The 27260-nt window shown below is 45.6% G+C and overlaps 1 protein-coding gene across 1 annotated transcript in view; it reads right to left on the bottom strand.

Moving 5' to 3' along the window:
* The window catches only part of ARNT (aryl hydrocarbon receptor nuclear translocator), a 32948-nt gene extending 19771 nt beyond the window's left edge, over positions 1–13177 (bottom strand). Inside the window, exons 1-4 of the mRNA XM_088467653.1 lie at positions 12886–13177; positions 3997–4108; positions 3306–3350; positions 2626–2670 (exon numbers count right to left, since the gene is read on the bottom strand). Of these exons, the coding sequence (XP_088323779.1) occupies positions 2626–2670; positions 3306–3350; positions 3997–4108; positions 12886–12907 (224 nt within the window). The 5' untranslated portion in view covers positions 12908–13177. The remainder of the gene's footprint in view (positions 1–2625; positions 2671–3305; positions 3351–3996; positions 4109–12885) is intronic.
* Positions 13178–27260: the final 14083 nt, after the last annotated feature.

The following is a 27260-nucleotide window of genomic DNA, read 5'->3' as shown; positions in this document are numbered from 1 at the left end:
AAACTAACTCACCCCCATGTTCTCAACACAGCCGGATAAATCCTTATATACAGTGGCTTGATTTGGATAATAGGCCCACTGTAATATGCATCCAAATGCCTGAGGCTAATGTCACACAGAAACTTTAATCCTCTGTTCATTATGACATGTAAGAACTCCAGGCTTATTCACAATGTGCCTGCACATCACAGGCGGTGTAGGTGCCGAGCCTTTGTCACACAAGGACCCCTATGCTGTGTTAATATGCAGCATTGATTCTTAAGTGCTTAAACTGTCCATTTGTAGAGTGGGGCCTAGATAACAGCAATAGCACAGTGACAGTAGTTTCTACGCTTATCAGAGGGTTAATACAGTCATGTTGGCACAGCAGCAGAGGCAAGAGGGCTTCTCAGTCTTTACGGTCTTGATGTCAGAGAAACAAATTATTAAGCCACTTTACAAAACAGTGCGGTCAGTGGCATTTCTGTGACCCCTAATGCAGGCTTCCAGATGTTGCACAACATCATTACAGAATAGGTATGTGGACGACTTGTACGAGTTTACATGTGCAAAACATTACCCTCAAGAACTTTCCAGCTATACACATCAGTGCTGACGGAAACAGAACAGCCACCTATCTCTCCAACCACAAGCAGTGTCCACCGTGAGAGAGGGATTACACTAACTGTAAGCGCATCTGTGTTTCTGTTGTGTAAACCTCGGGGACAGTCACTTCTAGCGTATTTTACGGCAGATGACCCATTCCGCACAACAAAGATCCTTGTCACTACTGACTGGAGAAACTTCCTGGGAATACGTCCGGGTGAGAATATCCTGGCTGCCTCTTACCAAAGCTTCATCCTTAGGGTCACACACCCTTTGCTGGCTGCACAATACAATGCACAGTCAGAGGTCATTTACATGAACTAATCTGTTTGAACAGTGAAGCCAGACTTTACACTTAGACACACTAGGGGAGGAGGTAAGCATGAACGTAACAAAGGCATGCTGATTGCTTCGACATTACATGACCACGGACAAATCTTATTATACTTTATTAAACTTATGACAACCATTCATTCCAGTCCCGAAAGCTGGGTACACACTGGGTCGACAGGTCCTACGGAGACTTCTTATTTATTTTATTTTACCAGGATTGACCTTTAAAGAGTCATCAACTGGCTCCAATATGACTCCCCTATTATAACAACTAACAAATCCAATGCACGTATTGATGTGCTTATTAGTGACATCAATAGCAATTACTAGGAGATCCAAGTCAACATGACTGTAACAGCAACGCCGGGTCTGTTATCTGAAGCATCAATCAGTGGTATGTCCCTGGCAGATGGGACGTCTCCGCACAGATGCAATAATATGAATGAAATAAGGAATAGCTCACATTAGACACCTTTTATTCCTGCCTTGGTAACTTATGTAACCATGTCTATATTTAACATAGTATCTATTGTGGCACATACATGTAGCAATTGTTACTGCTTCATTAAACAAAGCTGCCTTATAAACAAGAAATAGCGAGAGAACACCATTCATCCGTTATATAATACACAGGCCTGAAACTCCTCCATTGCCCGGATTGGGCCGGATTTGGAGTTGCAAACAAAAGCGCACGCACCAGCGTCTACTGGCTGTCGTACGTCTGCGACTTATGCAAATGCCGCTACAAACGCCTTCCCTTGTGTGCATCGGTGCGGCCGAAATGTCTAAGGACTGAGACGCCCATATTTAGCGTCTGCTGTAATACAGATTGGTAAGTCCTTATACTCCACCATGGAAACCTGCAGTAGTTCTATGGCAGGTATAGTGTCTCCGTCTGACCACGGCCTCCTATGTGTGCGCGGCTGGGAACGCAGCTGCTTGCACTGACACTCACCCACTTTACCCAACATCTCTGATACCATCTTACCCGATCACAACAGTCCCATTGTGCTCACGCTCTGTGTGACGCAGGCGCCGTGGGGGGGTTTTCTGACATTTTTACACATGCACAGTTACAAATAATAGTTCAACTACGGGAACGCCGGCATTGCGTCTGGCACTGAATCACGCCCAAGTGTGGTCAATTTTCTTCTTTTTTTTTTTTTATTTTAACATTTCCCCCACCCCACACCCCAGTGTGGTGGTAAATGTTTCCCCAATAACCCAAACACTGAGATTTTTGGATACTTAAGTGCCCACTAGCTTGTGTGCTTTCTTTCAAAGTGCCCCCTAAGAAGAATAAACTGATAAAAAGCGAACGCATATTCAATGTTTTTAAAAATTCCCTTGTGTACAGCTGAAAGCTACATAAATAACATGAAGTGAAATGATACGTGCACTGGGAAATCAGACATGACGTCCAGCATCCACAATCACTTACAGTACATTATTCATTATTAGGGAAATGTGTATTATAAACACTGAAATGACGACATCATAACTCAACTATTATAAAGTTATTATTTACTGACTTATTTACATACATTGGTATAATTTGTGTCTTGTAATACATATTCAATAAAATCTCTCACACCCACAGCCTATACAGACCTATCTAGTCCAACATGCAGCTGCTGAATAGACAGCGGAGAGATGGTCTGACCTCCCTGGCTCAGTGGTTACAGGTACAGAAAGCAGTGCACATACCTTGCAAACCTCTCCTTGTCATTAGGCAGCTGGTCATCGTCACACCTGTATTTCACAAGGAAAATTATCTCATTATTGGAAACAGACTTTTATAAGTTATCAAAAATGATGTTCAATCAGCCAGCTCGGGACAAAATCACAGATTATGGCTCAACCATTGCCAAATTCCTAGTCTAAACCTTCACAATAAAGGGGTGACAAGGGTCCGCTATAGAGGTTTGGTGAAACACTGTATTATTAGTCATTTTAAACAAATAACGCAGCTCTCTGTTCATTTGGAAATACTATTGCGGTTCTATTTGGACCTTCGGACATTTAAGGGTGTCATCAAGCACCCAATTACATCAGATCCACCCTCACTCGCCAAGCTCCTATCCTGGGAGAGGACGAGCGGGCATGAATAATTCTGGCAAATTAATTCTGGGAAAACAAGCAAAACTATGGGGACAAAAGATTGTGGCTTGTGATTGGTCCTCCTGGCTCTGTTTTACACTATACACAGCCATGTCTCCCTGGGCTAAGGCTGGGAAGGGGAGGTAATGTAGCTATAAGCCTGGGAATTTTGCAGCTAGACCAACGTCACCAAAATGTACAGCACTTGGTCTACGGTGACTGAACATATTTCTGAATGGGGGAGCGGAAGTTACCATTGTTAATAAGATAGAAATGTGAAACCTCACCTGAGAAATTTATTGCCGGAATCGTCATCGTCATCAAAATCCAACCTACAAATCAAACAAACGACATTGTATTTGTATAAATAAAATGGAAGACGGTTCAAAAGGTACAGTAATAATAGGACTGCTTGTAGTCAAACAATCCAGCAGGACGCTAGACGATGCTACCATCTAGAACACATTGTGACAATTAACATGTGTCCATTATCCTCAGGGCCGCTGGGAGAGCTATATGTGTCTGGCAACAACCTTCTGTGCAAACCAAACCCGTATCCCTCGCTAAAGGGGGTGTGGTCATGCCATCTTGGGGGTGTGGCTGCAGGCATGCTGCTCCAAATCGGTTTTTTTTTTCCACTTCAAATTCAGAAGAGTTATTTGGAAAACCAAATTTGATCACGGCACACTGCCATATATCTGTGATAATCCATGACTCACATTAGCAGCGATGTACAATACAGTGGATTTATTTTTATTTTTTTTATAAACAGTACAGTATCATTGAATGTTCAAAACAAGCTGGCAGCTACCAGTCAAACAAATTGGAGGCTACTGAACGTTTTTAAATCAGACTAAAACACACATTTGTCACATCTGTTCCTATAAAACCTTGTAGGGGTTTCAAAATAAGGGTTTTCATATTAATTACGTAGTACAGTGATCCCCAATCTACTCTCTGCAGCTACTAACAGCTTACCCTGCACGTCGCTTATTGGCTCTTTGCACTATGGACCCTCCAGCCTGTGAGCTTGAACCCGGATTTCCTGAGGACGCGGCGATTCCTAGAGTTGGGACATCAGATGCCATCTCTGCAACAGACAGTAGGTAAAAAAAAATTTTTTAAATTACAGAAGTTCCTTATTTATTTCAACAACACGCCAACTTCTCCAAAGCTACAGAGACACTTTTACCAATTTTAATTTCCTTTAACAAATCCATCTAACTACATATCAATTGACAGCAGGATGGTTTAACTACTGACTGCCAAACGGATCTTACATTGTATAACATAAATGGAGAATGGAAGCGGGAGATTTATGAATGGACGTAGAAAACAAAGATCATAGAATCAGCGGCTGGAGGCGCTACAGCAATAAGAGACCAAAAGATCCAGGGAATCTGGAAAAGAAACTGAGCGGTGCTAGAGCAACTATCAATAGGCAAAATAAATTCCAGAAGCCATTTAATAATTCACTCTCCTGTCTAAAGTGCAAAGATAAGGAAATAGCAGCATTAAACCAACAAACTGCACAACTCCAAATGAAACTTTCTGCTATGGAAGCTAAAACAAATACTGCACATAATAACAAATTAAAAAAAAAAAAAAAAAATTTGCCAGCCAGTCTCCACACATGCTAAGTATTCCATCCTCTTTATAAATAAAGTCTTTCAAAAAATCTTTATAGGGAATATTTGTCATTATTGACATTGGTGACTGCCTTGGTGCCTGGGGCGCTTACAGTCTACCACATGAACACACACTAACCACAATTGTGTCCACAGTCAACTAACGTATTTGGGACTGTATAAGAAACTCATGCCAACATGGTAGAGACTAACTGGACACCTTGCAAGGATAGGGCCCAGGTGCTGCAATGAAAAATGTTAGGTGCAGTCAGTGTGGAATTTTACGTTTCTGTGTCAAGGCCCCCATACATCAGAGATTGATTGCAGCAATCGTGCAATTTGCAATCGATTGTGTTTAAAAATCTTTCCCTTTTTCAATAGATTGCAGAATTGCCACAATCGATTGAAAAAGGAAAAGATTTTTATACACAATCGATTGCAAATTGTACGATTGCTGCAATCAATCTCTGATGTATGGGGGCCTTCAGGGTACACATTTCACCTTCCTATAATTTGCCCATAGCTCTGACTTCTAATGAGAAGAGGTCTGCAATGCTTTTTTACTCTGTCACTATTTATCTCACGGGATATTTTATGATTTAGTACAGTGGTTCCCTGGCACCTGGACCAGCTTACTTCTGGGCATTTGTGGTCACGTTGCTGCAACACATCCTGGTCGGTGCTGGCTAATTCCCTTTGGCTCCTGACTATGGACCAGTTTGCACTGGGTAGCTGGCATAGAGCTCGAGCTTCGAGACACTGGGCTCAACCCAGAGCAGATGGAGAACGGACTAGTGTTTTGTGCAATTCTGGTGGTCGCAGGATACAAGCAGAAACTTTGCTGCTCAACGGATATGTCGTTACAAAGACAGCTATTCCGCAGCACACAAGAGCAGACAGAAGTGCAGTTCTCTGGAGGTGGTCAGACGCTATACATCTTAATGAGCCACATCAGATCAATATATAGCAAGAGGACACAATACAGCAGGGTGCCACTCCACCATACAACTCTAATGCTGTGTACACACTGGACGACATATTGCTTGTACAACCGACGACCAATACATTGCCCCAAACCCCAGCTGGTACACACGATACATCTGTAAACCACGTACTTCACAGATATATCAGGTAGGCCACGCAGCACATCTGCCTGTGTGTACGGGCGACCGACCGACCCATAGGCTTACCACAACGTCGTCACAGCTTGTTCCTTGGCGCAAGCCATAACGTCCAGCTGATTGGCAAGAAAGTATGCACAGATGCATACGTACCAAATCGGTTGGTCCACACATCAGGAAACGGTATCCCAAAATTAAGTCGAGTCGACAGGAATGTGTTAATTAATTGTGTTCACAGAATCACATTATCCATGTGGGTTACACAGTAATATAATTACCATGACTTCCTCAAATATACAGGAAATTCTATAAAAAGAAAATCACCTGCCGTCTAGTACGACTGCTCCTACTGACTACATTTCACACAGAGATTATACTGTATATTGTCTGGGTAGCCTGATCCCCGTAAGGGTGGGTGATCTGCCGGTCTAGGCTAATTATCCATCTGTCTTCATGTGGAAGGCCACGTCACCCACTGTTTTTCTGTCCGCAACCATCATCATTAGCATCGGCACTTACACCTACCCCACGCTGGGTACAAAAGATCCACCACAGACAGGCGTCCCGCCTCCCTCGCTATCTGCGGCTACAGAAAACGCTGAGATTCCGTCTCAGGTGCTAACTTGAATCAATGACAGCTGACGTATGAGCAATACGTGTAACATACACAGGCTTAGCACTGAAAGCTGAGGTAGTGTGAGGACGCCAACAGAATAGACTCCACAACAAAGCACTTCCTTACAAGAGAGGGGACATCTTGCTTTCATTTCCCGATTTCCTTGTCTGCCTATGAGAACATGCATTGCTGTAGTAAAAGCCATTTAACGATCCCAGACAGTGTTGTACGGCTCACGCAATGCGGACCTGCTCTTATTTTCCCATTGCTTCCTGCACCAGGGAGTATGTTTTCCAAATCGCTCTTCTTTATGTAAGAAACGTCTAACACCCTGACTCAGAGTTCTGCGCTGGGACATCAAAGGAATTTCGGACAGTTGTGTTTACAGGAAAGACCATGACCTAGTAAAGGAGTTACAAGATTTCTTGTTGGCAAAGTTCAAGGTTTCCTCGTCTCCACATGTCTGTGCGTGTTAGCAGTAAACATGTAGCTCCGTGTGGACTTTTTAATGTGTTAAGCTAGGTACACACTAGGCAATTATTGGGCCGATTTGCCAGTAATCGGGTCTTCGGCCTGATTTATTGTATAGTGCGTAGGAATGAGCTAGATAAAATGGTTACAAACGTCCAACAAACGCATTCCTTCGATTATCCGATCAATTAGCCTTGGCAGAAGATATTGTCAAAAGGTTCCGATATTGCACAGTGTGATGCATGCATTCTCGATAATTTGACCATATCTCCTTTGATTTATCCTGAATACTTCATCATCCTTGTGGGCGTACAAGTGCAAATTCACTGTGCAATTCCCCAGGTATTGCATTTAAATTGTATCGTAGTAAGTAAGTAGCGCAGGTCTTGGATCCGTGATTGTGGAAAAAAAATCGTCCCGATTGCCGGTTCAATATAAAGAAAAATTGCATAGTGTGTACTTAAGGTTACCAGTTATAGGATTATGTGGGAGAGAGCCTGTAGACATATCCACTGAACACGTCACTTAGAACTTCTATTTCAGCTCCTGTGCATTTTCCAAGCATGTATAATTCAGAGTGTTTGGTGTGCGTAGACCACACTATGTAGATAGGACAGGACCACAGCCTGACACCGGATATAATCATAATATAAATTTATTATACCCTACACAGAGTCAGACATAGGACATTATACCCCCAACATGGCCGGTCCACCATATATAATCATTACGGTGTTCTTGTTAGGCTGTTTTAGTGGGGCACTGCACCTAGACTAATTTTGAAACGCTAAAATGCTCACTGCCCTTATGGTGGTGTCCCCCTGAAACAGCTGGCCGGCTGCAGTCCCCGACCATGGGCCAGTGTCCCACGGGTGGGAAACGTTATGGTCAAACAGTCGCCGTCCGGTAAATACATGCCGTATACATGCGCACGGCATCTATTCACATTAAGGGAGAGCTTGGGGGAAGCCCAGCTCCCCCATTAGTGATGCTGCCGGATATGCACTCCCCCAATATTGACGTCGGCTGGGCCTCGCCCCCTTCACCGGCCGGGTGCGCGTCTGCACCATACCCACAAATCCTGGCGGGAACACTAAAACTGCATAATACAAATCTATTATACTCACTGCCCATGATCATCATAATACACATCTATTACACTATATACAGACATAGGACACTACACCCCCAACATGTCCTGACTACTGTACATGACCATAATACACATCTATTACACTGTATACAGACATAGGACACTACACCCCCAACATGTCCTGACCACTGTACATGATCATAATACACATCTATTACACTGTATACAGACATAGGACACTACTCCCCCAACATGACCATAATACACATCTATTACACTGTATACAGACATAGGACACTACACCCCCAACATGTCCTGACCGCTGTACATGACCATAATACACATCTATTACACTGTATACAGACATAGGACACTACACCCCCAACATGACCTGACCGCTGTACATGACCATAATACACATCTATTACACTGTATACAGACATAGGACACTACACCCCCAACATGTCCTGACCACTGTACATGATCATAATACACATCTATTACACTGTATACAGACATAGGACACTACACCCCAAACATGACCTGACCGCTGTACATGACCATAATACACATCTATTACACTGTATACAGACATAGGACACTACACCCCCAACATGTCCTGACCACTGTACATGATCATAATACACATCTATTACACTGTATACAGACATAGGACACTACACCCCCAACATGAACTGACCACTGTATATGATCATAATACACATATTATACTGTATACAGACATAGGACACTACACCCCCAACATGTCCTGACCACTGTACATGATCATAATACACATCTATTACACTGTATACAGACATAGGACACTACACCCCCAACATGTCCTAACCACTGTACATGACCATAATACACATCTATTACACTGTATACAGACATAGGACACTACACCCCCAACATGACCTGACCACTGTACATGACCATAATACACATCTATTACACTGTATACAGACATAGGACACTACTCCCCCAACATGACCTGACCACTGTACATGATCATAATACACATCTATTACACTGTATACAGACATAGGACACTACACCCCCAACATGACCTGACCTTTTTATAGGATCATAATATAATTCTATTACACTGTATACAGACATAGGACACTACACCCCCAACATGAACTGACCACTGTATATGATCATAATACACATATTACACTGTATACAGACATAGGACACTACACCCCCAACATGTCCTGACCACTGTACATGATCATAATACACATCTATTACACTGTATACAGACATAGGACACTACACCCCCAACATGTCCTGACCACTGTACATGACCATAATACACATCTATTACACTGTATACAGACATAGGACACTACACCCCCAACATGACCTGACCACTGTACATGACCATAATACACATCTATTACACTGTATACAGACATAGGACACTACTCCCCCAACATGACCTGACCACTGTACATGATCATAATACACATCTATTACACTGTATACAGACATAGGACACTACACCCCCAACATGACCTGACCTTTTTATAGGATCATAATATAATTCTATTACACATGCCTTTTCTCAGCCAATGAAAGCTCAGCACCGGGATTTCTATGGAGAAATCCCGCAGCTGAGCAGTCATTCGCGTAGTACTGTCCTTAGAGGACAGTACAGTGTTCTGGGCAAATTTTTTTTTTTTTTTTTTTTAAGACCGTGGATGCCTACTTGAAATGAATAGGACATGGGGACGGATTCAGAGTTGGGAATAGAGAGAGAAATAGCACTTAACTGAACCTGAACAAACCATGTTACAATGCAAGGGGTGTAAATACATAATTTTTTTTGCATGTAGGGTAAATACTGGCTGCTTTTACATGTAGCCCACAAATACTGCACAGCTTTATTATTACTCTACAATTTAATGTCAGTTGGGACACCTCCCTCCCAAATCTAAATCTCTCTGCACATGTTACATCTGCCCCCCCTGCAGTGCAGCATGGTGTCACCAAGATGATCAGTTGAGAGAGATATCTCACTCTATTCCCAAGTCTGAATCAGGCCCATGATCCACGCAAGGAATAGGTGAGCATGGAATATTGTTTTATACAGGTAACTGTATTTCTACATGAACAAGTGGACATGAATGGCTACAGGGTTGCTAGGTGAGTATGTGTCAGTGTGCATGTATGTTTTAATAAACTTCTACTGTCACGGTGTGTGTGTGTACTGTCTTTATTTTAATATTTATTTTGCAGGTGAACAGGTACCAGTGGGCCCGTAATGTCCCGCATGCTGGTACTTCTGGTTCTCCAAGTACCAGCATGCGGGGGAGGCTTTCTGGAACCTGTAGTTCACCTGCAAAAGACAATATTCTTAAATCTATCTATCTTTTACACCACATTTTTACACAAATCAACCCGGCACCCACCAGCCACGGGTGTCTGGGATAGCCCCGGGCTATCAGCCCAGGCCTTGGGCACCATGTAGAGGGGGTAGCCCTACATTGGGGGGAGGTCACCACCTCCACAGGGATCCCCGGCCTGGGCTGACCAGCGGTCAGGGGTAATGCTTTGGCCAGAGGACCCGGTGAAAGGGCTCTCCTGGCTGTGGCATTAAGCACCCTCTCTCCCCCCTCCCCGTAAGAAAGTCCGGTGCTGGTTATGGAAAATACAGGGGATCCCTACTCTTTTTGTCCCCTGTATTTCCAAAACCAGGACCGGCTCGCTTAGCCCACTGCTGGTTGTGCTAAATACAGGGGACCCCTACGTCTTTTGTCCCATGTATTTTCACAACCAGGGCTGGCTCTGAAAAGCCTGGGGCTGGTTGTGGAAGGGCTACGTAGTTTTTTCTTTACATTTTTTTTTAAATCAGTTTTTTTTTCATCTGTGTCATAGTTCAGCCCATATATCGCGCAAGATCTAAATATTTGCAAATTGTTAGATCGTGGACGATATATCGTTGGTCAGATTGTACAGTTTATGCACCTTATCGTGTCCTGGAGTGCCGGGGACAGTTCAAGGGAAATCACTGACGACATTGCATGGTTTGCAGGCCGTCTAGTGTGTAGGCACCTTAAGCCGTACCTATCTTTCTCTGGGCCTCATTCACTACGGAACGCAATATTGCGTTCGCACGCAGTCCAACTGCGATAGCAAGCTAATCCATTGCGTTCACAATGCAAACTCAGCACAACAGAAGGACACCCACTTTACCTTACACACACCTGTAATGTTTAGCCAAACCATCGGTAACAGTGAGTACCATCGCAGCCTCACGCACACTTGCATAAGCCCTGACCTTACTCAGAAATTGCTAACATCCACGCACGCTATGAGGCCTCAGGGTGCGTATGGCATCGCAGTGGCGTACGAAGGCACCAGCACGCCTGCGTTTCCCCGGCACTTCCTGTCAATCACTCTGTGAGGGGTCTGCGTAGCCTCTGCGATCGCAGTCCTGATAGCAATGGCTAGTTCGCACATATGCGCGGCAATGTATATGCAGAACGCAACAATCGGCCGATTGCGTGCGTACTAACAACCACGTTCCTTGCTGTATCAGGTCCTCTGTTAACATATTTACATTTTTGTATATGGTTAACATGTATTAACATTGTTGTATACAATAACTAAATCTGCTCCAATCTCTGTATTGTCTTGCTCTAGGCGATTTAATATGCTATTTACAGCTTATATCACCAATGTTTTTAGACAACTGAAAAATAAGGCTAGAGTGTAGGTATAAATATACTGTACACACGTCTCTGCTGTCCCTGAAAAACAATTCCAATGTTTGTTATATTGTGGCTAAATAAACATAAAGTCATATTTCAGAATATTAGGATTACAACGTTGCCTTCTCAGGAATATGACAGTATTGTTACCAAATATAATGGCGGTATCCGTACTTGCTGAGCTCACATTTATTTTAATTTAGCCTGAAATTTGTGTCTTTAACATTTTGGTTTACATTATACTGTAAAGCCTATCCCCAAATCGTGCCACTAAGCTGCGCCAAACATACCCCCGGAGTGATGTCTTTGCATCACTAATGAGAGGGTAACCTGATTACGGACGCCGGCATTTCATGTACTTCTGGCCTCTCCATTTGCAAAGCTGGGTAAAAAGGCAAAAAAACAGAGTCCCGATACAAACGTCCCACGCCATTATCATTACTCTCACTCTGCAACTTTATACCAATCCTTTGCCACAAACGTACTAATCCAGCGTCCCTGGCACACACTGTGCGACTTTGTATGTGACTATGATGCGGATAAGAAGCTAAATTCAGGAAGTAGTAGGAAAGTAACTACCGGCAGCGTCATGGGCGGCAATAAGGGCACATCTGTATCACTGGGGAGCCTTCTAACCCCATACTCAGGGATTGCTTTTTATTATCATTCTTTACACACATATATATATTACTATTTACATTTCTACTTGAGAAAATAAATTGCGCAATAAATCACGTGATATATATTAAATTAAAAAAAAAGTGGACAATATCAACGCCTAATAATACTTAATCAATTTAGAAAAGTGCAAGTGTGTAATAGAAAAAACAAACCATAGCTTAATAAGTTAAAGGTCTTATTAATAAATAGCAAACTGACAACTAGTTCAGTTCATCCATGGAGCCACTTCATCAGGGGGATTATATATATATATATATATATATATGTATATATATATATACACACACACATACATACATACATACATACATAGAAGGCTCAGTGATAGAGAATAAATGTAATATGAAAGAAATGAGAAAGTTATTGTGCATTTGATCAATCACAGGAGAGAATCTGTCCCCTGGCAGTGAGAAGTCCCCGGAAAGTAGGGACTGCTTGTAGCTATAGGCTGTATACAGCAGGACAGGACACTATTCCGGGTACTGAGCTCCGGCCTCACCCCCCCAACACCACCACCGGCTGCTCCGCTTACCTGGATGAGCCGCCGCTGCCATATCCAGAGCGGTCCTGTATTACTCGATTTCGCGGAGACCTGTGCCCGTTAACAAGATGGCCGCCGCGGCTCCTCCCGGTGCCCGGTAACAAGATGGCCGCCGCCACCAAACTACTTTAGTTTTTTTTTTTTTTTTTACTATTTCTTGCCCTCCTAACTACAGGGTAACATATCGCGCAGCTCACACTATCTTGCATCTGTCTGGGCAGGGCCTCCCGGCGTGATAGACAACGCCGCCCATCCAATGGGCGTCATGCTCCAGGTGCCGGGCAAAGGCCACGCCCATAGGGACGCGCCTAACAGGTTAGGTTGCCTAAAGAAGTAGAATATTGCGTAAGGTTCGCTGGGATTGGCGGACGGAAATATAAAGTGCAGTGATTGGTAGCTTGCGCGGTCACACGTCCTGATTGGACGGTCGGTCAGAAGGGGGTGGGGGTTCCGTCTGAGTTGTGTAATTGGGGAGTTGTCAGAGTGCCAGTCTCACTGAGTCTGCGCAGAGTCAGCTGTTAGCTCGGCGCTGTCTCAGCTCAGCTGTGGAATTCCATAGCAGGAAGTAGCTGGCATAGGGCTGAGTTGCCCAACTGGAGTCTACTTGCCATGGGTCCCTAATTCTCACGGACAGTCCCAATTAGCGATTCCAAGGTCTGGATCATTTTCAGGGTTACCAGGATTTTAATCCAGAGATTGTGATTAAAGGGACAAGTGGTAACAAGAGACAATACATTTTTAAATATGATATTCTAGATATTAGAGTAGTTTTTTTGTGTTAGCTGAAATCTGGTTGTCAAGGACACTTCCGTCTACCATCAATTATTTTACTAAAATGAACTGTACTGTACATAGTGTAAGATAATATGTTATAGGGTAAAGCACAGATTCTCAAACTCGGTCCTCAGGACTCCAAACAGTGCATGTTTTCCAGGTCTCTTCACAGAATCACAAGTGAAATAATTAGCTCCACCTGTGGATCTTTTAAAATGTGTCAGTGAGTAATGACTACACCTGTGCACCTGCTGGGTGACCTGGGAAATGTGTCGGTGAGTAATGACTAGTCCTGTGCACCTGCTGGGTGACCTGGGCAATGTGTCGGTGAGTAATGACTAGACCTGTGCATCTGTTGGGTGACCTGGGCAATGTGTCGGTGAGTAATGACTACACCTGTGCACCTGCTGGGTGACCTGGGAAATGTGTCGGTGAGTAATGACTACACCTGTGCACCTGCTGGGTGACCTGGGATATGTGTCGGTGAGTAATGACTACACCTGTGCACCTGCTGGGTGACCTGGGATATGTGTCGGTGAGTAATGACTACACCTGTGCACCTGCTGGTGAGTGACCTGGGATATGTGTTGGTGAGTAATGACTACACCTGTGCACCTCCTGGGTGACCTGGGAAATGTGTCGGTGAGTAATGACTACACCTGTGCACCTGCTGGTGAGTGACCTGGGATATGTGTCGGTGAGTAATGACTACACCTGTGCACCTGCTGGTGAGTGACCTGGGATATGTGTCGGTGAGTAATGACTACACCTGTGCACCTGCTGGGTGACCTGGGAAATGTGTCAGTGAGTAATGACTAGTCCTGTGCACCTGCTGGGTGACCTGGGATATGTGTCGGTGAGTAATGACTACACCTGTGCACCTGCTGGGTGACCTGGGAAATGTGTCAGTGAGTAATGACTAGTCCTGTGCACCTGTTGGGTGACCTGGGATATGTGTCGGTGAGTAATGACTACACCTGTGCATCTGTTGGGTGACCTGGGAAATGTGTCGGTGAGTAATGACTACACCTGTGCACCTGCTGGGTGACCTGGGAAATGTGTCGGTGAGTAATGACTACACCTGTGCACCTGCTGGGTGACCTGGGATATGTGTCGGTGAGTAATGACTACACCTGTGCACCTGCTGGGTGACCTGGGATATGTGTCGGTGAGTAATGACTACACCTGTGCACCTGCTGGGTGACCTGGGAAATGTGTCAGTGAGTAATGACTAGTCCTGTGCACCTGCTGGGTGACCTGGAAAACGTGACCTGTGTGGGATCATGAGGACCGAGTTTGAGAACCACTGGGGTAAAGTATTAGCATCTAGCCTGCTGCAGTACGCACTCCCTGCTTGTCACTCACTCACAGTCCATGAGGCTGCTCGAGGTGGGGAGAAGCTCCAGCTTTTCCCCACACACCCGTAGAGAGCGCGTCATTCCATAGCTGGTCAGTGACCAGGTGTATCCTGTGCCTAGGGATGCACATTGCAAGGTAACCATCAATGGTCAGTGCACAGTTGTGGCAGATTTTTCTTTCTGCGCAATGCTACCACGCTGCAGGCGTCTGCCTCTGATAGTTGACATTGAATGGCCAGCGGAAGACGCAGTGCCACGGTTAGCAACCACAGCAAACCTGGGTTAGACTGTAAAAAATATTGCACCAAGCCCTGGAACATAGATGCCGGCGAATCACCGGCTTCCGATGTCCACCCCTAGCCCTGCCTTTAAACTTTTTAAGAATGAGCCTCTGACCAGTGACCAGCTGTTGGGAGAGAGATGGCAAGCATACACAGAAAGGTATATTTCCCCTTCCGTTTCTGTACCTGAAAGTGACTGCAGTGAGGGTGGAAGTGCGGTTCCATGTCCGTACAGTCCACCAAAAAAAGAAAGGTGTTCCCTCGTGGGCTAGCTTCTCTCACCACGCTTCGGGGGCGGTGGCTTACTGCGCTCGCCACAAGATTATATTCCCCCTGTACGCCCACGTAGGGAATGACGTTGGACTGTAACTGATGACGTCGGTACAAAAACTGAAGGGTAAATATCCTCTTCCCTGCATGTACCATCCAGCCTCCCCCTACCGCTGGCCGTCCTGTGCCTCCACCTACTGATAGTCATCCAACTGCAGACTGCAGTATTTGTCTGATGGACTCCTCACCAGTGAGTGATGCTCTGTGGGCCTGTGCACCGGATTTGGGTCAGAGAGAGAGAGAGACAGTCACTCATTACTGAGTGACTGACTCAGACATACCTAATACAGAGTCCTGTAATGCCCGCATTTAGGGCCTGATTCAGAGCCGGACGCAATTAGCGCTCGCTCGTTCAGAAAAAGGGGGTGGCTATTCAAATGAACCGTTCGCTCTTTGCGGACTGTTCACGCCTCTATGTCTGAACGAGCGAACAAAACTTGCGATCGTTTTTTGGATAACTACGCCCCCTGGCCGCTCGCATCCTACGTCATGTCCGCTATTTATTAGATTAATCGAGTACATCGACCAGGGTATGAACTGCTCGCTATTCTTGTGGTTGGTTTTTCCTACCACAATCTTGCGAGCAGTTCTGACTATAAAATAACCCAGTGACGTGGCCGATGATGCTGCTGTATTAATTATGCACACCCATAAAACGCCCGTTTTGACCTTTAAGCACGCCTGCGTTCGGATCTCCACTCCCCGTTTTCAAGCACCTTCCCCTGTTACCACCCACAAACGCCTCATTCTGTCACTCAAATTAGCAGGCATTCGCTATTTTGCGACCAAACGATTTTCGGCCGCACTGACTGGTTCGCGCACGCGTATTATGATCCGTACGCATGCGCAGTTGGGCAAACATCGCTCAGAGCGAACGAGCAGCCACTTGCGTCCGGCTCTGAATCAGGCCCTTAATGTTTATAATTACAAAAATTTAATTTCTTGTCAAAACTTGAACTGGATCCAGGAATCCCAGCGTCGGGGATCATGGTATTGGAATCCCTAGTCTCTTGTTTTTCAAATTTGTTTCTTTCAATACCAATACTTTCCAGTAATGATCAAATGCTCACTACAATATATGTATACAGTTTAAGGCACGGTACAGGTTTGAGGCCTCCAGCTGATCCGTCCTTACAAAAAATATCTCAGAAATAATGTAAAGTTTTTAATATGTCCTCTTAAAAAGTTCACACACCCTCAGCAGCAATGTGTTAGACATTTCCCTGGGACCCCTGAGTAAACTGGTCCTCTGCATAGGAGGACCTGAATTGCAGAGCTGTACAGTCAGGTCTGTCTCCTCTCAAAAACATGCCTTACACAGTGACCACATTAGAAAATACTGTACTAGTGTGTGACCACGGGGAAAATAAAGTATACAAATGCATAACGTCAGCCAAGGTTCCACAAAGTAAAGAACAAACAAAACGGTACGTACGAGTTTGTGCCAAAACACAAAAAAACACTCTGTCAGTCTGTGCTTTCAGAACATGTATCCTTATCACCCACACGGCTATCTGCAGCTCTCTCACGCCCAAGGGAATCCCTGATGGATATTCAGTGACATCTTTGTGTCCATCACGTCAACGCACTTCCAGTGATGTCACTACTTCCGCGACCCGTCGTTAGTTTCCCGGACCCCACCCATCCAAGATATGGCAGACTCCGGATAACTGCTGATACCCGGACTGTTGGAGGAATCCTGGTTGGGTGGAAACCCTACAGAGGGCAGACTGTAGAGTGGATACAGGGTGTGGGTCTGTTTCAGGGCCCAGCTTTCTCTCTGAGGTTCCATGTTGTTCCTCTGGACAGCGGGATGCGCACACAACACACACTCTGGACCTACCGTGGACGATGCTGACGTGAAATCAGCCATGCTTCTTGCCGGCAAGATGCGGCAGCAGGCGGCCAGTCGCGTGACCTGCCAGTCAGCGAAGGGCCTATTTGCATATGGAGGCCTGGGGCTGAAGTTAGCTACTAGCTATCATTTTATAGAATGTACGTGATAAATTATAGCTAGAAGCCGATTGGTTGCTTTGGGAAGCTTCTCCAGTTGACTCCTTTAGAAGATTCGATACATCTCCCCCTGAATAATTAATTGGCGTCCTTCCCCAGAGGTTCTCTAATAAACTTCTGTACTTCCCAACAGCTGGAATTTTTGTGGGATATTTGTGATTTTCTGTGGTGAAAAGGGGTGTGGTTGGCTAATAAAGGTGGTGTGGTTTGCTCTTAAAGGGGTGTGGTTTGTAATGGGTGGTCAGGAAGGACTTGAGCTTCATTGGGGTGTGGCCCATTTTGTATAGATTTTCCAATCCGGAAGGTTGTGTGATTTGAAATCCAGACTTCACAATTGGCCGTTTTATAGAGTTGTTTATAGTTTCAGTGCCATTAGCTATCATAGGTCTTTACGTGATTACACATACCTCCCAAAATTTGGGAGTGGGTGATCAGACTTTGTGCTAATGTCGAAGGCCTCGAGTCGTGCCGAAGGCTCCCTGAGCTGATGGGCTGCCCCTAGCCTCTCCTAATTGTTTTGGTGATAGTTCCTCCCCAAATTTTACCCCCTGCAGCTGGTGAATGGGCCGGTGAGACAGTGCCCAAAAGCTTAGCGATGGAGCAATAATGGGGACCAACACAGCTTTCTTATCCTCCTTAAGGGAGACTTGATTTTACCAGGGACACCAAACATGTAGGTGTGGATCTATTATCAGCGAATAAGATGGATTATATAGTCCTGAACCTGTATAGCCTCAAGTTGCCGGTGCGGTTACCAGTGCATTCTCAGTACCAGCATCACCTCCATATCCTGAGGCTTCAGTTCTGTTACCTGCATCAGCGATATCTTCTGTATGTGTAACAAACCTGTCCTGTAATCTGTGGATCCAGTCCTCCCATCTGCTCAGCCTGGTTACCTGTGTAACCAGCCCATGCTCTCAAGGTTTGTGGCAGTACAGTTGTTTCTATGAATCTCCTTATGTTTGCAGCACCTTCCAGCTGTGTTCACAACATTGTGTGTACAGTGTAATGCCCCTTGATCTTAGACCCATTATGAATGACAATGCATTGGGAGTCGTCTGCAATTGCACTCTGTGGCTGCACAGAACCTGTTCATACGCTTGGTTTCATATTCCCTATTTTCAGTGCGCACTTGCACCAGCACTATGCCTGGTGCAAGAAATCCATCCGAAAACATTAAATAAAAATGTGAGTATAGTCTGGATAAATAGGAGCGAGCACTTACAGCGAGAGTGTAGGCCTCGTATTGTGGGTGAGCTGAAGCCAGGGGCTGCGTCCCTGCATGAAACTTCACTGGCTTCAGCTGAGTGATAACACCGGCCACCGTGAGTAACCTAAAGGTCGCAGCAGCGGATCATGGAACCCGGCAGTCTGTTTACAGAAGACACATCCCGCGGCATTGGCTGATTTTAGCATTGCTGCTGCGTTCAAAGACTCGGAATCAGGCCCATATGCAGTAAGAGGTTGCTGCAGTCCACATCTCAGAATCACCCAGGAACGATGCTATGTTCTGATTTTATCAATCTGAAGCCACAAAAGAAGTATCTGGGTTTCCCACGCACGACTACAGTTAAATCATGCTGCTAATGGGCAGCACAGATGGTGTAATGGTTAGCGTTACTGCCTCACAGCACTGAGGTCGTTGGTTCGATACCCACTACGGCCCTAACTGTGTAGAGTTTGTATATTCTCCCTGTGCTTGCCTGGATTTCCTCCGGGTGCTCCGGTTTCCTCCCACACTCCAAAAATATACTGGTAGGTAAATTGTCTCCTAACAAAAATTACCCCCAGGTGCGTATGTGTGTGCCTGTGATAGGGAATATAGATTGTAAGCTCCACTGGGGCAGGGACTGATGTGAATGGCCGAATATTCTCTGTAAAGCGCTGCGGAATATGTGTGCGCTATATAAATAACTGGTAATAATAATAATAATAACTGATTATTTATATTCATTACAGCATTATAGTCACACTATACTACAGTACCTCCCATCACCAGCAGATGGAGCTACGAAATTGAAATTTATTTGTGTATACTGTATATGCTTAGTGTTGTTCGCCATATCATTGTTATTCGCTTGCTATGATGATAGTGGCTTTTGGACGTGCTCCAAACCCTTTGCGCCATACTTTACTTACTTTACCATACTTAGATTACTCTCGTACATAGGGACCACAGTGAGTGACAGGTAGACAGCATTTGGAGAAGGTAACGGGGGGGTTAGAAAAACGCAGTCCTGTCTGACCGTTTGATTTCCGTTTCATGGATGTGCATAAATTAGCCCTTGCGTTCTCCTTTGCAGTATGAGAGCTCTCAGCGTGTCAGGAGGGCTGCAGTGTTTGCAGCTGTTTAGGCTAGCCTCACATGCTGCCTGACTGCCCGATATCTATCGATGTTACCGATGTTTGTGCTGCTGTACGTCATCGGACAGATATGAGAAGGCAGCAGTGGGCGTCCGTCCCTATGCTGGGCTGTGTTTCGGATGGCATTAGCATATTTTAGCAACTGTGCTCCGTTTGAGATCACAGTTGCGAATGGATTAGGGTCTATAACTGAGTCAGACCCAAAGTCACTTATTGGTCCTGATTCAGAGTTGCGCGCTTTGCCGATGTTTTCACAAATGAGCGATTACATTGGAAAACACATTTTTTTTCTACTAGGAAAACTCTTGGGGCCAAATGTAATAGGGTGAGGCTCACACCTAAAACATAATAACTGGTAATAATAATAAAATAACCCAAAACTCTCAAAAAATGGATGTGGTTTAATAGGCGAGTTGTATGTGTCAATTTGGGAAAACAAGTACAAATAGACATTTAAAGCACATTTACAATAAATACAAATTTTTAAAAATATTTCTGACTTAAAAAAACACAGTTACAATATTTTATACCCCTAAAATTAGTCTACATACATGTATGTGTAAAAGCACATTGCACTTACCCATATTAGCTGAAATTTACCCCTTAGTGTTCTTCCATGTAAGTGTTTTAAAACCTATTTAGCTTAATGTACTCCTATTTTGGAAGCTGCAGTTCCAACAAATTACTATGTCATTCACAACCCAAGACTTAACCCCCGGGGAGGGAGAGTGGCAATCTGCTTTAAAAAAAACCCTTAAACTCAGGGTCCACCCAATGGAAATGACTCACTCATTTGAGTGCATCGCTGCTCGGAGTTCTACAGACTTAGGATTCAGAGTACTTCTCATTTACCGCCCCCCTGGAGATGGAAAGATATTTCTACAAGAATTTGTAGATATTGTTGCTGGACTAGTTCTGGAGCATCAAAGATGGCTGATCCTTGGGGATTTCAATGCATGGGTTGATGATGAGCTCTCTCACCTTGGCCAAGATCTTCTGTGCACAATTAATGCTCTAGGCCTCACACAAGTCATTCCTTCAGCTACTCATATAAGTGGTCACACTCTTGATCTTGTCTTCCAGATTGGATTAGAAGTCTCTGACCTAAATATAAACCCAGTCACGTGGTCAGACCACCACTCAATTTGCTTCTCAGTTGCAACCCCTCAAAATAGAACTTTACCCATGGAGTTGACAAGGTATCGTCCAAGGAGGGGCATGACCCCCCAGGCTCTTGCAGCAAACCTGGATCTTTCTGTGGTGATGGGGGCCTGTGAAGATCCTTGTTCTCTAGTCCATTACTATAACAGGAATGTGACAGCTGCAATGGATATTAGCGCCCCTGTGCGTATACGACCCCGCATACCACACCGTCAAGCCCCTTGGTTTGACAATAGTGTTAGTGAACTCAAGAAAAGAGGGTGTAGACTTGAAAGACGATGGAGGAAGACTAACCTGGTAAAGGATAAGTTAACACTAATCAAACATATTAGAGAATATCAACAATCACCTGTAAGAAAACAGAGTTCCTTTCAAATGAGATTAAGGCAGCAAGCAATAGGCCAGCTCAGCTTTTCCGTACAGTGGAGATGTTTTGCAATCCAGCATGCCTGCAGCTTGATGAAACCCTCTCCCAGTCCAGATGCAATAAGTTTGCAAAATTCTTTGCAGATAAAGTATCCTGCATCCGGGCTGCAATCCCCACAGTGCCATCAAATGAGTGCCAAACTACCAAGCCTGCAAAGGTAAGCCACCTGTCTCCCTGGAACAGCTTTGACATAATGTATATGAAAGACATTGCCAAAATTATCAGAATGTTGCGACCCACCACCTGTGATCTGGACCCTGCCTCAACCAAGTTTCTCATAGGGTGTATGGACATGATTGGCCCTGTAATTGCAAAATAGTTCAATGCTCTTTGCAAACAGGCATTTTTCCAGAATCACTAAAGGAAGCAATTGTTAGACCACTTCTTAAAATACCTAATTTAGACCCCGACTGCATAACCAACTACAGACCAGTATAAAACCTTCCTTTTCTAGGAAAGGTCATTGAGAAAGTAGTTGCAATGCAACTGGAAAACTGTCTGTCTACCCATATTTATGATCCATTCCAGTCAGGATTCAGGAGAAGACATAGTACTGACACAGCTCTGGTATGTGTGCTTAATGATCTTCTGATGGCAAGAGACAGAGGTGATTGTTCAATCTTAATCCTTCTGGACCTCTCGGCAGCATTTGATACTGTGGACCACGGGATTCTAATTGAGCACCTGAAAAATTTCTGTGGACTGGTTGGCACAGTCCTTAGCTGGTTCAAATCATTTCTGACCGGCAGGTCACAGAGTTTCTTCTGGAGTAAACTCTTCATCACCAGTGCCACTTCCATGCGGTGTCCCACAGGGTTCTATACTATCTCCCATGCTTTTTGCAGTACACATGCTACCATTGGGTGAAATAATCAGACGTCATGGCCTGATCTACCACTGCTATGCAGATGATACCCAACTGTACCTGTCCTTTGCTCCAGGTACAAAGGACCCCATAACAACTCTAAATGGCTGCCTATCTGAGCTTCAGGAGTGGATGAGTGCCAGTTGAGTGCCACTGAACCCTGATAAAACAGAGGTCCTTATGATAGGTCACAGGACAGGGCTACAGCATAGCCAACCAACAGGACTTACGCTTGGGGGATCAGAACTACAAAACACTGAACATGTGCGGAATCTTGGTGTTGTCCTGGATAGTGGCATCTGACACTTAAACATCAGGTATCAGCCACAATCAAATCCTCATTCTTTCATCTGAGGAACATAGCCAGAATCAAGCACAGCTCCCTCAGAAGATCTGCCTAAAGTCATACATGCATTTATATCATCACGCCTAGACTACTGCAACGCCCAGTAAAATAATTGCACCGCTTGCAGATGGTACAAAACGCAGCTGCCAGGCTATTAACCAACCAGCCCGTTCCAGCCACATAACACCTATTCTCTACTCCCTTCACTGGCTGCCTGTCAGATGGCGAATTGCTTTCAAGATTGGATTACTAACTTGCAAAGCCCTACATGACCATGGCCCAGGGTACCTAAAGCAGCTTCTGATTCCTTATAGTCCCACACGAGAACTGCGATCCGTTCACGAAGGACTATTAACAGTACCTTGAATCTCCCGGAATTCGTCTGGGCGTTGAGCTTTCAGTTTTGTGGCTCCAACCTTATGGAACTCACTTCCCCGCACAGTTCGAGAGGCCTCCACTCTAGAATCCTTCAAAAATAGACTCAAAACTCACCTATTCATCCAAGCATTTCACTAATGTCCCTTGTTTAAGCTTATTTTGTATTTTGTACAGTAAAGGCAAATGTAAAGCACTTTGAGTCCTTTAGGAGAAAAGCGCTATATAAATAAAATAATTATTATTACTCCCTAAATAGTGTACCTCAGGGCCAGCTCCAGGGTTAGTCGCGCCCTGAGCCAGCCAGGTGTACCGCGCTCCCCTGTGCGTGGGCAAAAATTAAGGCGTGTCCTAATTACCATAGGACACGCCCCTTAAGCGCTTTTATTTGGGGGCGTGCCCGCATGGCACGCCTCCCGTGTAATGTCAGGTTGGGGGAAGCTTCCCCAAGCTCTCTCCCGGCACTGAATGGATGCCACGCGCGCAGCATCCATTCAGCCTCCAGGGTCCGGCACCACCGCGCAGCTGTGGCGGTGGGGGTACCCAACCTCCCGACCAGACCACCCGCGGGCCACTTCAGCCCACGGGTGGAACAGCGGGGCTGTGCTGTCCCGCTAAAATCGGGATGTTGGGGAGGGGTGCGCCCTCTATGGGGTGGAGCCCCTGTTGGACCGCACTGGTCGTACATCCCAAGAGCCGGCCCTGGTGTACCTACTTATACATCCATCCATGACAATCACATACTGAATTCCACCTAGATTTCAAGTTTGGGGTGAAGCCTTCTTTGTGTGACTGTTTCCAGTCTATAGGCAAACGCTACTAAGAGAGGTAAATGTCCTTTTCCAGAGTCAGGGCGTCTAGTGTATTATATTTGCCTGCCCATCTCATACCTATCCACACACACAGAGGCATGGCCCCCTTCTCTGTGCAGCAGGACCACCTCAACCTCTGCCGGCAGCGCCAAATTACCAACGATATTTTAGCACAGTGACAAAGGCCCTCATTCAGAGCCGGACGCTCTGAGCAGAGCGCACGCTCTGAATGAGGGCCGTCCTCCATAAAAATGGAGCGTCCTCCTGGACGCTCGTATAGCAGTGGGTCACCACCCACAGCACATACGAGCGTGCAGGATGATGGTCGGACCATCGCCAGTGCGACCAGAAGCCTGTGGTCGGGGTTTTCGACCACAAGCCCTGGAGTGATTTTGGCTCTATCAGAGCCAAAATCACTCCCACTGACATCACTAGTGATGTCAGTGGGGCCGGCTTCTGACGGTAGGCGTTCCCTTGGGAACGCCCCCGTCAAGGAGGCACGCCCCCGGCACGCCCACCAAAGGGGGCGTGCTGTCAATCAACATCGACAGCATGCCCCCTTTGAGCAGACACAATGAGCGAAGGAAAGCCCTTCGCTCGTCGCGTCTGGCGCATGCGCACGACGGAGCTCCCTCCGTCGTGCGCATGCGCAGTGCACACCATCGACCCACTTGCGAGCGGACAGCCGCTTGCGAGTGGGTCTGAATGAGGCCCAAAGTCTTTGTTATCATCTACGCTAACGCCATCGATGTCACCTAAAAGATGTCGCTGTCCACATATTACAGAGGGGAAGGGGGAACTGCTGCATGGCACCAGTGGGTTTCTGTGTGTGCCGTGAGGGGCTGTCCTTTACCCAGGGGCCCATGTGCACCGCACACCCTGCGCCCATTAAAGATACGCCACTGCGTTCACCTCATATCTGTCTACATGTATACAGGACAGGAGACCATGATAAACTGATAGTATTACTCTCTGATGCCATAGAATCCTCTATACTGACACAATGAGAACGTTGTATCTGTCTGTTTGTTCCAAGTTGGTGCAAAAACGACTAAACCGATTTTTATGGAAACGGCCTCATTGTGTAATGGAAACTCCTAGAAATAACCTGCACTTTGTATCATCTCCATCCATCAAGGTAAAGCTGGGGAAAGACAAGAAAACCAAATGTATTGACATCAGCAATGTAAGAGATAGGTGTGGCACAATACATGGCCGGTAAGGAGTGGGGGGAGAGGTCACATGAATAGGAGAGGTTACATCCTGGTTGGTGTGAGTGGTGGGTGAAGGTGGCGCTGCTGGTCACATGGGCCACTTCCGCCACAGGGCTCCTATACAGAGCAATGCAACTAGGACACCTCAAACAAACAAAATGTTGGCAGAAGCAATTTCATCGTGGAGGAAGCCGCGGGCAGCAGCTAGTTACCTAATACAGCCATATACTATATTATTATGCATTCATAGTATACAGTTTACATGCTACGCAAAATGTATTACTTACAACCATGCCATGGGTCCTTATTAGCATGGTTTAAACTTTATATTACCTGGGATGCTTGGGACTGCAGATAAAAGACCCTTCCCTAGTTTGTAGCACCAAACCTTACATTGCCTGTTTATCCCCATTTCCCATGGCCCCCTGTTCCTTACTACATTGTTTAGCGCTGTGCCGCACAGCGGGGCTGATAGAGAGTTTAACGTACACTTGTTTGCAGTTCGAATCCTTTGTTGTTTTGCACTGCGCACATTCTGGACCCGAGAATACGCAAGTACAGGTGCTGCCGAGCTGTACATATCAGTCACATTTACATTGTAACTGAGGAGGTATAACTGGGTGGGGAGTTCCCACGTAGGCAGTGCTCAGTGCGGGCCTATCATTGGAATCGCCTACTATCCAGAGCTGAGTAATTGCGCTTGTTTTCAGACCTATCTTTTGCACCTAGTTTAGGGCTGGTGCAAGTGCACACTACATCTTACTACCTCTCACGCAATGTCCAGGAGACTCCAGGACGCCCGGAATAGTAAGCAAATCCCCCACATGCCCCTCTCAGCCGCCCATTTCCAGAGTGACGTGGTAGGGTCTGAGTGGCTTGGTGACGCGATTCCTGCCAAATTGCGCCATTGTGGCCCCCGTCCCCCGCTTTAATGGGGGCAGGTCCATGATGTCGCAGTCACAGCAAAACGTTGCCCCTACACTTCCCTCCTGGCTGTGCCATGCCCTCCCTTCCCCCCCCCCACACCTCCCACCTAGGAGGGGACAGTGAATGGCGCACTGATGGCGATGACACATCTCAAACCGAGTATACAGCTAGGGGGCAAAGATGCGTAGGACCCTGCATATAGGCGAATACACATTTAACTCCACTCGCGCAATGCGGGAGCAATGGCGTCCGACTTGTGCTCATCTCTGCATCCGCCCGGTGACTGCAGGAAGGACGCTCGGTGACCACGTCTGTGTTTATTACCTTACAGAGCAGCCGCCATTCATTATTCTCCTTTCTGGTTTTTAGATCGTTCTACATAAGAGATCCCATATACAGTAATACCCCTGTAGATATTATTTGTACAAAAGGTGATTTCTGGTGGCATCTTAATGTACCTCCTGCTGTATATTACTGTATTACTGATATTAGAAGTCACCTTGGATTTGTCTAATCTGTACAGAAGAACTCGGCCTAGAGCCTGGTGATTTTGTATGGTCCGGGATCCCCTCAGTGACTTCTAATATCCACCACACACACACACACGCTTCATTACACGCTTATTTATTATCCAGACAAAGCCATGTAAATAGCCCCCATGAGCTTAAACCCATCCAATTAGGTTAATTGCTGCTTATGTCATGAAGCACGACCCAGTGTCATCTCAATGCCGTTTAGGAGGCAGGATGTGGGGCAGTTTTTTTTTTTACCAGGGTACATATAGTGTCTCCCTCCTTGTCCTATGCAGCCTTGCAGTATAGGAGATCTATTATCCTGTAACCCTACGCTGGTGCATTCCCACCTAAAAGATTAATGAAACGGTCCGGCTAAGGCAGTCTGCATCACAAGCAGCTCCGGCGAGCACTGCAGAATAAGCACAGCCAGGATTTCCCCTCTGTTCATGGAAATTAGTCACCCAGGCTTCAGGCACAAATGACAGGATTAGCAGGTAAATAAATCACATCTTTAGTCAATCGTTGGGACTTAATCCAATTGTGTAGCGTGGCACGGTCACACAGGCTGTCACATCTGCCCGGTTACCCTCATCTGCATGTACAA

Source organism: Taudactylus pleione, unplaced genomic scaffold (assembly GCF_031769625.1).
Source record: "Taudactylus pleione unplaced genomic scaffold, aTauple2 ptg000073l, whole genome shotgun sequence".
Taxonomy (NCBI): domain Eukaryota; kingdom Metazoa; phylum Chordata; class Amphibia; order Anura; family Myobatrachidae; genus Taudactylus; species Taudactylus pleione.
Note: the sequence above shows the minus strand (reverse complement) of the source record. Positions and strands in the feature narration are given on the sequence as shown.